Below are 15,462 nucleotides of genomic sequence, written 5' to 3' on the forward strand. Positions count from 1 at the left end.
CTGTAGCCACAAAATTAAAAGATGCTTGCTCCTTGAAAGGAAAGCTATGACAAATCTAGACAGCATATTAAAAAGCAGAGGCATCACTTTGAAGGAAATGGTTCATATAATCAAAGCTATGATTTTTCCAGTAGTCATGTATGGATGTGAGAGTTGGACCGTAAAGAAGACTGAGTGCTGAAGAATTGATGCTTTCCAATTGTGGAGCTGGAAAAGACTCTTGAAAGTCCCTTGGACTGCAAGGAGATCAAATCAGTCAATCCTAAAAATCAACCTTGAATATTCATTGGAAGGACTGATGCTGAAGCTGAAGCTCCAATTCTTTGGCAACTTGATGCAAAGAGCTGACTCACTGGAAAAGACCCTGATGCTGGGAAAGGTTGAAGGCAAAAGGAGAAGATGAGGTATTTAGATAGCATCACCCACTCAGTGGACATGAACTTAGCAAACTCCAGGAGATAGTGATGGACAGAGGAGCCTGGCATGCTGCAGTTCATGGGGTTTCAAAGAGTCTTACATGACTTAGTGACTGAACAATAACAATGGCAAAAAAAAAAAAAAAAAAATCTCTTAGTAGTCACTCTTGCTTTCTCACTGATGTTCACTGCAAACTCAGTGGTCTCACATATCTTCATCCAGAAACAATGCATAGTAACGTGTATGTTGATAACTACCATTAAAAGCTTCTGCACAACAAAGGAAACTATTAGCAAGGTGAAAAGACAGCCTTCAGAATGGGAGAAAATAATAGCAAATGAAGCAACTGACAAACAACTAATCTGAAAAATATACAAGCAACTCCTACAGCTCAACTCCAGAAAAATAAATGACCCAATCAAAAAATGGGCCAAAGAATTAAATAGATATTTCTCCAAAGAAGACATACAGATGGCTAACAAACACATGAAAAGATGCTCAACATCACTCATTATCAGAGAAATGCAAATCAAAACCACTATGAGGTACCATTTCATGCCAGTTAGAATGGCTGTGATCCAAAAGTCTACAAGCAATAAATGCTGGAGAGGGTGTGGAGAAAAGGGAACCCTCTTACACTGTTGGTGGGAATGCAAACTAGTACAGCCACTATGGAGAACAGTGTGGAGATTCCTTAAAAAACTGGAAATAGAACTGCCTTATGATCCAGCAATCCCACTGCTGGGCATACACACTGAGAAAACCAGAAGGGAAAGAGACACATGTACCCCAATGTTCATTGCAGCACTGTTTATAATAGCCAGGACATGGAAGCAACCTAGATGCCCATCAGCAGATGAATGGATAAGAAAGCTGTGGTACATTTACACAATGGAGTATTACTCAGCCATTAAAAAGAATACATTGAATCAGTTTTAATGAGGTGGATGAAACTGGAACATATTATACAGAGTGAAGTAAGCCAGAAAGAAAAACACCAATACAGTATACTAACGCATATATATGGAATTTAGAAAGATGGTAACAATAACCCTGTGTACGAGACAGCAAAAGAGACACTGATGTATAGATCAGTCTTGTGGACTCTGTGGGAGAGGGAGAGGGTGGGGAGATTTGGGAGAATGGCATTGAAATATGTGTAATATCATGTATGAGATGAGTCGCCAGTCCAGGTTCGATGCACGATGCTGGATGCTTGGGGCTGGTGCACTGGGACGGCCCAGAGGGAGGGTATGGGGAGGGAGGAGGGAGGAGGGTTCAGGATGAGGAGCATGGGTATACCTGTGGCGGATTCATTTCGATGTTGGGCAAAACTAATACAATATTGTAAATTTTAAAAATAAAATTTAAAAAAAATAAATAAAATAAATTAATTAAATTGAATAAAAAAAAAACAAAAAACATGTCACCCAAGAGTCAGGTCTGAGTACCTGGCTTTGAATTTCTTTCCATGCTCACTCAGTGATTCTGGCCTAGATTTGTTTAACTCTGGCCTTCTATTGTGCATTTACAGAATTGTTGGAGTTCTCAGAAGATCAGGGTAATGCCATTCATTTCTAATCACTTAGTGAATAAAATCAGTCAAATACTATGCAAATTATTCTGCTTGAGATGGTACAAAGGCATGTGGTAGGTATGAACATGGAGAAGGCAATGGCACTCCACTGTAGCATTCTTGCCTGGAAAATCCCATGGACAGAGGAGCCTGGTGGGCTGCAGTCCATGGGGTCGCAAAGAGTCGGACACAACTGAGTGACTTCCCTTTCACTTTTCACTTTCCTGCATTGGAGAAGGAAATGGCAACCCACTCCAGTGTTCTTGCCTGGAGAATCCCAGGGACGGTGGAGCCTGGTGGGCTGCAGTCTATGGGGTCGCACAGAGTCGGACACGACTGAACCGACTTAGCAGCAGCAGCCACAGCAGCTATGAACATCAGGAAACTTACAGTAAGTTTTTAAGTCTTTGGGCCACATGTCCGAGTAAAGAGGAAATGGAGGTGGCAAGCAATGACCAGAATTTCACTGCTTTGTAGTCAGAACCACTTATCCTGACCTGCAGAATCTAGTCCTGCCTCCCTGATGCTTTCTTACTGACCCAGAATACTTTGGGGATTGCAGGTCAGCAGGCCACACTCAGAGAAAAAGAAAACTCCCTGTAGGTGAAACTCAATGGGACTGGAACCAAGGAGAGTCATCCAACCTCCTGTAAACTGGAGGAATTAATTCATTGAGGAAAACATCTCCTAAGCCTCCTCAGATCCCTCTGGCAGAATTAATGTTCCTCTTTACTTTGATTGACAGCATCATGTGAATAATCTTAGAGCAGTTTCAAAGGGTATGATAGCCATGCTTTCTAAGTGAAGTCAGAAAGAGAAAGACAAATACCATATCACTTGTATGCAGAATCTAAAATATGGCACAAATGAACTTGAAACAGACTCACAGACATAGAGAACAGACTTGTGATGGCCAAGGGGGAGAGATGAGGTGGTGGGGGGAGGAAGGATTGCGAGTTTGGGGTTAGCAGATGCAACGTATTATATATATCCAATGGATAAACGACACAGTCCTACTGTATAGCACAGGGAACTACATTGAATATCCTGTGATAAACCATAATGGAAGAGAATATGAAAAAGAATATATATGCTTATAATGGAACCACTTTGTGGTGCAGCAGAAAGTAACACAACATTGTCTATCAACTATCTTCAGTAAAAATTTTATTTTTTTTAAATTTTTTTTCAGTAAAATTTTTAAAAAAGAAAATTTAAGTGTATATGCATGTCTTTATGTGTGTCTCCTCTAAAGTTTAATCTCGTGATGTTATATGTCTTCTTCTAGAAATTCAGAAGGACTTGAAAATTTAATTTTTATCCAGCATCTTCAAGGACAGTTTTCAACCTGGGATGTACATAAGAATTCCTTATGGAGTTTTATAAAATTGCAGTTATCTAGGCTTACTCTAGATTCACTTAATCTCTTTATTTGGTATTCTTGCTAGTTTTGGTATTTTCTTTGTATATTATGTATATTATTTCCCATGATTATCATGTTATGTATCAATGTTGTTTCCATGGTAAAAACTAGGCTAGTTATTTTTGTATATCATTATAACATTACTGCACTTAGTCTATATAATTACCCTTAGAGACATTTTGCTTGAAATCTCTTTTTTTGTAATAGCTTTATTATCTTGTTTTGCATGCCATGGAAACAACCAGATCTACTTGTCAGTTGCATTATTTGTGTTCTCAACTCTCATCTGACTTTTTACATTTGAAAGCATAAGTAATACATTAACAATGACCACTTAAAGATAAATTTAACCATCTTAAGTTAGCTTAACTCTTTCAAAATAATAGATAATATTTGTTTAACTCTTATACGCATTCATGAAAGCTCTGCAATCAGCAATAAGGCTGGAGTTATGCCTTCAACACAAAAGGGACCTGCCAGAACCAGTGAAAAAGGACTGAATCAATGACTTCAACCTCTTATGACTCAACTCCTGGGTAACTTTCAGGCTGTTCCAGTGGGCTGAATCATGATTTCCATAACTCTTTTCAGTCAATAGACAAATAGAAGTTAATGAGACTGCTAAAACAAGATCGAGTGGAACAAGAATAAATAGCATAGCACTGGATGAACTGATGAATAACATTTTATTGTGTTTGTTTGGAATACTGTTGATGTGATTTATGCTCTATTTTCTGAATATATAATGAGGCTTTATCTCATTCTCTTAAGTTATAATAATCTAGTAGACTCTGCTTTTACAAATTGAGTGAAACATTATGAAGTCATAGCTGATTCTCACTGAATCCTCTGAGTTCAAGAAACTCTTATTGAGGGTCTTTAGGCAATGGCACCCCACTCCAGTACTCTTGCCTGGAAAATCCCATGGATGGAGAAGCCTGGTGGGCTACAATCCATGGGGTCGCTAAGAGTCGGACACGAATGAGCGACTTCACTTTCACTTTTCACTTTCATGCATTGGAGAAGGAAATGGCAACCCACTCCAGTGTTCTTGCCTGGAGAATCCCAGGGATGGTGGAGCCTGGTGGGCTGCAGTCTATGGGGTCGCACAGAGTCGGACACGACTGAAGTGACTTAGCAGCAGCAGCCGCCGCCGCAGCAGTTTTCAGTAAAATGTATTACTTTTTTTTTTTTTTCTTTTCCTCTTTTTTTTTTTATTTTATTTTATTTTTTTTATTCTTCCAATTTTATTTTATTTTTAAACTTTACATAATTGTATTAGTTTTGCCAAATATCAAAATGAATCCGCCACAGGTATACATGTGTTCCCCATCCCGAACCCTCCTCCCTCCTCCCTCCCCATACCATCCCTCTGGGCCGTCCCAGCGCACCAGCCCCAAGCATCCAGCATCATGCTAAAATGTATTACTTTTATAGGTATAATAAGAACCTGTCCTCCTTTTAAACATAGCATAATTTGAAAAGTTGATTATGCAACATTGAAAATGTTACTCATTTAATCAGGTCTGACCAGTCACTTTTAGGGAACAAAGGGTGACTTTGCAAAGTTTATTCTGACAAAGCCCACCTAAGTAAATTAGCCTGTTACTTGACTTATAGGTAGCTGTAGAGATGGTAAAAGAGACCAGAATGGCAGGTCAGAATGGTGGGATGTGTTTCAGAGTGCAATAAAATAAAATACTACCCATATTTTTGGATACCTGAGAAGTAATCTGATCAAGGATTTTTTTTTTTTTTTGGTTATAGCTTCCTCTCTTTCCTCTTTTGACAGAATACAATAGCAGTTTTAAAACATCCTATCCGAGATTCTATGTGGAAATTTCCAGCACTGCAGACTTAGGAAGTCCTATCTGATAAATTAACATTCTTTCTTCATCTGCATAAATAATGAAGCCAAATCTAATGAGGAGAGCCTTTTCTTGGCTTTTTATTTGAAATGATTTTTATTTGAAATGGTTCATGAAAATGGGAAAGGCTATATGAAAAAAAAGGTATTCTTCAATGGAAAATTCTTCATTGTTCACAGTCCACTCTGATGGGTTATTTACTTCTCATCATGTGGGGACATGGAGTTTTCATTGTCTTTGATCTATTTTTCAACTCTGCAACTTGTAGATACTAATAGTAGTCGAAATAATTCATGTTGGTAGACATTCACATAAATTATCTGGTGGAGAGTCAATTGTCATGTGTCCTATATGATGGAATAATTCATATTTCAACTCATTTGCAAATTAATGTAAATTTTTTATTCATAAATGTATCTTTTATATTTGGTCTCCTTTATACTGAGTGTATCATTTGCCTGGTCTTTCATTAAAAATGAGTTATTAAAAATGAGTTAAATGATATCTTTAATAGATGTTATTTTATTTCTTTGTGAGAGCTGTTATTTTATGAAAATTAATCCTTCTCAAGGTTTATATTCTTGCATAAGAGAAAAAACAAATTATATAATGTAAAATGAACTATGGCCTTAGGTAAAACCTGGAATACAGAAAACTTTCTGCCTTATATAACTTAGAAAATGATATCTTAATGCTCATTGAAGAAATAGTAAAACAAAATAAATGAATTAAAGTATTCTTGTAAACTCTGCATACATGCATACTTGTTTGTCTTATTGGCTCCATGTGTGCACTGTAATTGCCCTTCTCAATTTCAGTTCCTGAGAGCACAGGTATACATCATAAAAGTGAAAAACTGTGTATTGAAAAGGGATATTTTAAATGACTCAATCCTCTGTCACTTCTAATTACTAGACATTTGTATACACATATAGAATATTACATTAAACATGATCAAAATGGCAAGTGTATATTGTGTTCAAAAGGCTAGTAAAGAAAGCTGAGTGAAAAGAGAGCTTAGAACATTTTATGTTTACATAAGAACTCAATCCTAAATCCTTAACCAGGAAGGCTGAGTCTTCAGTCTTAATAAACACATTGAGAGAAGATATTGTATATTGTAAAGTGGTTAATATATGGTGTGATTGATTAACTATGCTGCTCCATGTCCTGTACTGACTGGATTTACATTGTGGTTAAGAACCCCTGTCAGCTGTATTTTTGACACAGTTTCATTAAAATCAAATTTCTTATCTGCTGGTTCTTCACACAGTATATAACGGGGTTCATCAATGGAGGTACCAGCAGGAATACATCAGCCATGAGGATTTTAACCATTGGGGAACTGTATTTGGCAAACCGGTAGATGACAGATAGGGAGATAATGGGAGCATAGAAGATGAGCACAGCAATGATGTGGGAAACACATGTATTGAGGACTTTGAGCCTTTCATTCTGTGATGCTATGCCCAACACTGCTTTAAGTATCAGCATGTAGGACATGAAAATACATGTTATGTCTAGGATGCCTGTGAGAGCCACAAACAAGCCATAAATGACATTAATCTTGTTGTCAGAGCAAGCCAGCTTCATGACATCCTGATGGAGGCAGTAAGAATGGGAAAGGAGGTTCTTCTTACAGTATCTTAGATGTTTCAGAGTGAAAGGGAAAGGAAGGATCAACAAAACATTTTTGAGAGAAAAGACAAGGCCTATTTTTATGACTCTGGTACTGGTTAGGATAGAAGCGTATCTCAGAGGATTGCAGATGGCAATAAAGCGATCAAAAGACATGATGAGAAGTACTGATGATTCCATAGCTGAAAATCCATGAATGAAAAACTCTTGGGCAATACAGGCATTGGGGGAAATTCCTGGAGCATTGAACAAGAATATTCTTAGCATGGTAGGGAGAGAGGAGAAGGACAGTCCCAGGTCAGAGACAGCCAACATAGATAGAAAATAATACATGGGTTCATGCAGAGAAGGCTCCATTTTTATGAAAAAGAGGATGGTGCAGTTCCCCATGATGGCAACAATGTACATGAGACAGATGGGAATGGAGACCCAAATGTTGGCAGACTCCAGCCCTGGGATTCCAATGAGGAAGAAGGTAGTGATATCAGTTTCAGAGGTGTTGAAGATGGACATACCAGAATATGAGGAAATCAAGATGAGAGGCCCAGGAAACACTTTCTGCAGTGATGAAAACAGATTGGCTCAAATGCCTGACTCTAGCCTATTGCCATCATTTAAGGTCCTGTGAATCCAAGTGCTATTCATATAGTTCTCAAGTATAAACCTAAATGGATAAAAATAGATACATATAGAGTTAGATGTCAATATCCAACTAAAGATGAAAACTGAGAAAAGGGAAAACAAATTGAAACCTACAAGAGATATAGTTTATAACAGACATACATTCAACACAAGGACTGATAGTTCAACTAAATAGTCATACAGAAAATATTTTATACAAACGAATATAGTTACATATAGTTATCTATTTTCCAAATAAAGAATTTGAGATTTTTGCTTTTCTTATGTAAATATAAACTCTCCACTGTTCAGGTGGAGAAGGTGATGACACTCCACTCCAGTACTCTTGCCTGGGAAATCCCATGGACGGAGGAGCCTGGTAGGCTGCAGTCCATGGGGTCGCGAAGAGTCAGACAGGACTGAGCGATTTCACTTTCACTTTTCACTTTCATGCACTGGAGAAGGAAATGGAAACCCACTCCAGTGTTCTTGCCTAGAGAATCCCAGGGACGGGGGACCTTGGTGGGCTGCGGTCTATGGGGTCGCACAGAGTCGGACACGACTAAAGTGACTTAGAGGCAGCAGCAGCAGCAGCAGCCACTGTTAAGGACGTCATTAAAACATCAATGAATTTACATAAAATTCAGAGACAATGTATTTTCCCAAGTCTTCTTATATAAAACAAGGGTTTCATTTTCTTTTCCTTGAGTTTTTTTAGTTCTCTCAAAAAATTTGGTCCTTTTCTCCACAGAGAATTTTATATCTTTTGCAAAATTTATTTTTAGATTTTACATTGTTGTTATTATTTATAGAATCATTTACTGTCTATTACTATTCTATCTTTCTTAATGATTACTCCAGTATTTTTGCCTGGAAAATTCCATGGATGGGGGAGCCTGGTAGGCTATGGTCCATGGGGTCGCAAAGAGTCGGAGCAACTTCACTTTCTTTCTTTCTGTAGTTCCTTTTGGAGAAGGAAATGGCAACCCACCCCAGTGTTCTGCCTGGAGAATCCCATGGACAGAGAGGCCTGGTGGGCTGTGGTCTATGGGGTTGCGAAGAGTCGGACACGACTAAGCAACTAACACACACAGCAGTCATATAGAAAAATACCATAAATTGTTGTCATAGAAGACCATTATCAGACTATATTGATTATTTTTGTATTTTCTCCTCCTACCACAGTTCTGAATGTTCCTTCATCATCTTTCTTCCCCTTGATCCTTTATGCAAGTCTGCAGGCTAAGTTACTTCAGCCGTGTCTGACTTTTTGCAGCACTATGGGCCGTAGCCTGTCAGGCTCCTCTGTCCATGGAAGTTTCCCAGCAAGAATATTGGAGTGGGTTGCCATGCCCTCCTCCAGGGGATCTTCCTGACCCAAGGATCAAACTGTCTCCTAAGCCTCCTACATTGGCAGGTGCGTTCTTTACCACTAGCGCCACCCGAGAAGCTCCTACCCTGTATACACCTCTGTAAAGAAATCCTTCAAAAAACATTCCTGAATCGATTCTTTATGGACATCTATTTGTTGCTGGCACATAGTCTTATGTTCCTTTTAGTTGGAGTGTTCTTCCTCTTTTTAGTCCTTACAATGTTCTCTTTATCATTGATCTTCTGCAGTTCAATATAAAACACACGGGTAGAGATTTACAATTAATATCTTCTACTTGGAGACTGATATTTTCAACCTGATTTTTCAGTTTTGAATGTCCTCTGCCATTATAACTTTCAACATTGTCTAGTAATAACTTTTTTTAATAACAGTTTTATTGAGTTATAATTCACATACTATACATTTCACTCAATTAAAGTGTAAAATCCAGTGGCTTTTAGTATATTTACTGAGTCTCACAGTCATCTCTACAATCAGTTTTAGAACAGTTTTGAAAAAGTTCAAAATTTTCCAGCTAACTTACTAGTTAGATTGCTTCATATTTTCAAACTCTTCCTTTATTTATGTTGCATTTTGGTGCATTCTTTAGTACTACCGTCTAATTTACTAATTCTGTCTTTATCTGTGTCTGGTCTCTAACAACTATTGAGTTTTATTTCATTTATTCTATTTTTCTTTTTAAATAAAAGTTATTTTAATAATCCTCAATTTCAATTTATAGATACCAATTCCCCCAATAATTTTTCATTTATTTGTATTGTTATTATGGTCTTTAATTTTTTGAGAATAGTAAGGTTGCCTAATTTCAAAATTCATCTCTAGTTTGATTTATTTCTTTTCTCATGGGTAAGTATTCTTATTATTGAAATTGTAGAATATCTTTGTCAGTATTAGTCTTCATCTTTGTTTTGCAATTCTACTTATAATCCCATCTTGAGTGGAAATTTCCTTGTTTCTGTCTTGATTTATTTTGTTCCTTTTCCATGATTAGATGTAGTAGTTGGCTCTTCTGACTTCCTAAAGTTTGTAAATTGTACTGTCTTTTTATAATGGGTAAGGGATCTTATTTCAAAGGAGAATTAAGTGCAGTGTTGCCCATTTTTCCCCAACAATCTCAAGACCTAGCTGGTTATTGGGAGCACACTCATGTTGTGACAACAGGTATTTCCACCCTCCATGTGGGTTACTAACTTGGTACTTTGAACTGATTCCTTGTCAAACACAAGGCACTATAGGCACTGAGTCTCATATAGGTGCTGAGCTGCCAACCACCAATGTGTCTCTATAGCAGGAGTCAAGTGGGTTTGTGGATTCAGTTTCAACACAATTATATGTTTTTATATTGCATCTCAAAATATCTACCTATCTATCTATCTATAATGTATTTTATATTTGTTGTCTGACCTAAGGAGCAAAACAATGTATTTTTATTATATCTATTTTTGCTATATGTTTTCATGTGTAGTGGAAATTTACACATATGATTCAGCTCACCACACTGAGTAAAATTCACCATGAAATGTTAGATACAATTTTAGAAATATAATTTGTTAATGCTTATGTTTGGGAAAAATTAATTTTGTTGAGAATTACTTGTTCATGTGCTCTTTGGAAAATAATGAATTAAGGTACAAATTTGTCCAAAAATACAATAGAGCTAATCGCAAGTTTATCATCAATCCTTGTTATGAGGGATTTGATAATATTCCTCAGATTTGAAATATTCAGGCAGTTCTTAGGTACTACTGTTCTTATCTTTAATTACATCTTCAACCATTGTGTTACTATAATCCTGTTGTCATGATGGAGAATTCTTAAAAGGTCATGTTCCCTTTCTTAACTATTTCTTTTCTGTTATTATTCTTTTTGGCAATCTCAAATTCTAATGATTGCAATCCATCTTCAATTGTTTCTGAGTTGTTGCAGCTGCTCCATGAACTGGATTATCTGGATTGGACTCCACCTCCAACTTGCTATAATTATTTCCCTCTATCCAAACTACTATTTCTAGGCTGTCTATAACATTTTAGTGATAGTTATTCCCCTTAAGGTTTAGATGTCAAGGAGAAAGACAATTAGAAAGAAACACTTAGGAGTTCCCAGATTTGATAATTTAAATTACATCCATTAAAAAGAAAAAGAAAAAAACCTGGCAGGTGTTTGAATATTGCTCACCTTAGATGTTGGAAGACTCATTCATAGTAAGGCGATGAATAAACTTGTTACAGTGACTTAGTACCGTTGTGATATTTGTCTGCCTAAACGCTAGTCCAGTTGTGTCAAGTCATAGAACTACTAGCAGAGAGCTATTTGTTAGACTTGGTCTTCCAATTCCCAAAATTTGCTCATGACACTAATCTGAAAGGATTGAGATAAATGTTCAAGGAAAAAAAAAGTTTTATTCCAACAGATATTGTGCAAGAATGCAAGCTTGTTTGGTCTGTGTAATCATGCTGTTAAGTAGAGATTGGAAGTTCTGTCTCCAGGACAGATGTGTCACACTATGAAAGCTAAGTGAGCTGTTGAAAGAGAATGTTTCTTTGCTGCCTGGGGCCCCTCTTTTGTCTGGTTTGTCTGTCAACCTCACCTGGTTCAGTCTCTACCATCAGCCTTCCTTGCTAATGCCTCTCCCCACACTGTTAAGTTGTTCCTTTTTGGCTAAATGAAGACTCTGATCCTCTTTCAATTTTCTTCCACATGTTATCTAGCAAATCAATTTAAACACTTTGAATTTTGAGTTATAAATCCTTCTATACCATATCCTATAAATAACTCTGCTCATATCAGTTTTCTTAACATAATTAAAAACTACTTGATTACTGATTAATGAAGAGAAAACAAAATAATAAGAAAATTTCCAAAAGCACATAATACACTCATCATTATCAACCTCTACTTGTCCTGAATTATAAAAAAAAAAAAAAAAGTATGACTCTCTTTAGGTAATACTATATCTCTCTATAAAAGCTATTTTATTATTTTTTAAGAGACTTTAGAGGAAAGCAGAAAACAGCACAGATAATTTTCCAGTATGTTTTCCTTTCAGAAGAGCCTAAACAACCCAATTCTCCTGTTTTCAAAAATGTGAAAAATGTAGTTTAAGTAACACATACAGAATGGCTTTAAATTTAGAATAAAGTTCACTATTTATATGGGAGTTACTAAATGAGACTGTTTGATCTTTGTATTAAAAGTAGAGTGATATGTGTATAGTCAGGATGGTAGTATTACCCAGACTGTTTCAGGTCTTGAGTATATCCTGAGACTGAAGCAGCTATTAAACAGTAAAAGCATAACAGCTTATTAGGAATAAGATACACATCTTCATATTCGTCATTGATAAGATTCATAATTTGAACATGACAGTTTTCAGATACTTACATATCAGGGTAAAACAAGAGATGAATTTAGGATGAAGCTACTTCAGTCCCAGTTGTTAGGCACAAGGGTTGATCATGACAGTATGATTCTAATTCTCCTATGCTGTGACCTTTTTAGTAGAACTGAGGCCTCTGGGAATGATAAATCAGGAAACAGTACCCAGAGACTGAAAAGTCCACAGGTAAGTCTTGAAATGAGTTAATTCACAGAGAGGTCAACTGAATTCCCATTATGCATATGCATGAGCCATTTATGGTTAATGCCCTACAAGGCTTCCTTATTCCATGAAGCAGAATGGTTAGACAGAGCTGGAGCTATATCATGGTGGCTGCTTTCGGGTCTGTAGTCAGATCCATGTTTTCTTAAGCACATGCAATTTTTATAAAATTTATTTGTGTTCTTTTGTGTCTGTATATGTATTACAGGTAAAAACTTCATGCTCTAATAGTTAAAGCTTCCCAACTTTGGACAAATGATTTAACTCTGAGTTTTAATTCCACAATCTATAAAATGAAGAAAAATACAAGAACTCATGCAACTGGCTTATGACACTTAAAGACTGGTAAATGTGGCTGCTCTTACTATTGCAGTTATCATTTTGATAATTATTACTATGCATATTTTCAAGGTCCTGATGTTTCTTGTCGAGGGTTCTTTGCAATTATATTAGGAATCACAAGGGCCAGTCTGAAACAACACTGCTTATCAATAGTCTGAGACTGTCACAAAACATCAATAAATATAGTAAAAGACACAATGTTTGGAAATAAGGGATAAAAAAGCTAGCATTACTTATGAAAGTGTGATTGGTACAAAATAAGGCCTAAGTGTTATATAAACTATTCATTAGAAATAAAAATAAACAATAATTTTTCATAAAAAGACCAAATATGAATTGATTTTACTTTTATATATCAGTACCAAAGATTTAGAAAAAGATGATTTTAAATGCTCTTCAGATAAGGATAAATTAGTACAAACACTTAATAATAAATCTAATACAAGAGGTGGTGCTAATGGTAAAGAACCCTGCCTGCCAATGCAGGAGACAAAAGGGACGCAGGTTCAATCCCTGGGTCAGGAAGATCCCTTGAAGGAGGAAATGCAACCCACTGCAGTATTCTTGCCTGGAGAATCCCGTGGACAGTGGAGCCTGGCGGGCTACAGTCCATAACACCGCAAAGAGTAGGACATGACTGAAGTGACTGGGCATGCACTTGCACAATATAAGATATATATATATATTATCTTTTTAATGTTGACCTGAAATAAATGATCTGTCAAGTATTTTTCCAGCCAAAATGAGTTTGTTAAGGATGAGCAGAAAATTGTGATTCAGGGTCTTCAACCATGGTGAGCCATATGCTAGTTTCCATATGGCAAGGGAAGAAAAAAGCTTTTACAAGAGAGAAAAAGGAAAATGGGAAAGCTATTGGAAACAAAGAGTCCATGACTTTTCATTCGCTAAGTCCTTGTCAGGGAAGAAGAGTAGTTTTTCTTCTTCCTCTTGGGCTCTCATATCATTTTATGGCAGGAGAGCTCCCCACTCTGGTCTCCCAACTCTATTTAATTGAGTTTTCTGTAGTAAATTTTTTATATAGCAGAAAACTATAAAACAGCACTGAAAAAAAGTAAAAACTTTAATTAATTGAGGTCTATTTCTTGGATTCAAATTTCGATTCTTCCAAAATTGGTTTATAGATTTAATACATTTCAGTAAATGTCCCCATATATATCTTGTGTAAATTGATCTTGTTTCTAAAATCTATAAATACATTCAAAGAGGTAGATAACCAAGATATAAGCTAAGAAAAAGAATGGATTGGAAAACTGCTCCATGCTAAACACTATGGAAATTGTAATGAACCAGAGAATGGAATTTGCCTTTACAGAGCTTAATGTGGAGACTTGAATCCTCTTAAGGCTTAATGTATGATTATGAAACACACAGCTAATGAAAAACTCTGTTCAGTGAGAAGCAGGAAATACCTTAAAACAGAAGGGGGTTAGAGTATTATCATGAATTTATTCTCATATGCTCGTTATAAAAGTGAAAACTAGATTTGAAAGGACTGGGAGAGGTATGTGGATAAACGTAGTGACACATTTTTACAAATTTCAGGATCACATGCTTTTAATACAGTTAAGGGCTGTTTATATTCATTTCATCTCTAGGGATCCATTTGGCTCTGAAACCAATCCCTAAGCTTCTATCTCAGGTGAAACCAGGAATATATATAGAGATGGTATAAACATTTAAGCCTCACTATTTACAGAATCAAAGGTTTTCAAGACCTCAGGTATGTGGAGAATCAAAATTATAGCCTCTGGAATCCATTCAAGTTTGATCTTCAGACAGAGATGAAAAGTCTTTTTGGGTAAGAAATAAAGCAAAGAGGGCAAAAAATAAAAGCACAGAAATACAAAGAGAAATGAGAAGAAATATAAAGATAATAGCAAGGCTGAAAAAAAATAAAGAAAGCAACCAAAATAGAATGTGACTTTACCTGTAGTGGAGGAAAGTTTAGGCAGAGAAAAGCAGTATGGAACTGAAACATTGGGAAATGAGTTACTGGTTGTATGATTAGGGATTCATATTGATATAATTGGCTTATTTGTAAATTTAAAAATTTTTAATTACAAATAAATAGTGGGTAGATTTTGGCACAGTTTAAGATACAAAGATAAAAGAGAACAAAAATCATTGAAAGAACAACGTGTAATTTATGAAGAATGAAAACAGGAGTTTCATTGTCTTTAGAGGTAAACAATTTTGAAGTATATGACATATCTTAAATCCTACTTCAATATTTATCAACAATTTTAAGATAGGTTGGTCAGTGAACAAGTAATTGAAGACTGTAGGCAAGATGCTAGACAGGCTATAATAAAATGGTTTTCTTATCCTCCGTGGTTCTCCCTTAACTGTTTGGAATAGGTAACTGTATTCCATGAGTCTTTTCTGTGCTTTGAAACAATCTTGTCATTGGTCCAGTCTCTTTCTACTATTTATTTTCCACCTTACTGTGATTAAATTGCATTAAAGTAAACAAAATGACCCAAAGAATTATGTTTAATGGAATGTATTGAATGGCAGAAGAAAATATACAGAGAAAGGGCAATAATGAAGGGACTGAGAAAAACT

The 15,462-nt window shown here is 36.2% G+C and overlaps 1 protein-coding gene and 1 long non-coding RNA gene across 2 annotated transcripts in view; both read right to left on the reverse strand.

Annotated features, from left to right (window-relative positions):
• The window catches only part of LOC133261316 (uncharacterized), a 60,876-nt gene that overhangs the window by 23,446 nt on the left and 21,968 nt on the right, over window positions 1–15,462 (reverse strand). The window lies entirely within an intron of this gene.
• LOC133261313 (olfactory receptor 51A4-like) lies at window positions 6,438–7,453 on the reverse strand. Its single transcript, XM_061439809.1, has one exon. It carries the CDS (start codon window positions 7,433–7,435, stop codon window positions 6,494–6,496), a length of 942 nt encoding a protein of 313 aa, XP_061295793.1. The 5' UTR covers window positions 7,436–7,453; the 3' UTR covers window positions 6,438–6,493.

This window comes from Bos javanicus, chromosome 15 (assembly GCF_032452875.1).
Source record: "Bos javanicus breed banteng chromosome 15, ARS-OSU_banteng_1.0, whole genome shotgun sequence".
In the NCBI taxonomy this organism is placed as follows: Eukaryota; Metazoa; Chordata; class Mammalia; order Artiodactyla; family Bovidae; genus Bos; species Bos javanicus.

Coding starts and splice junctions, on each gene's coding strand:
- LOC133261313 (XM_061439809.1), bottom strand. CDS start 7,435: ATGTCCATCTTCAACACCTCTGAAACTGATATCACTACCTTCTTCCTC.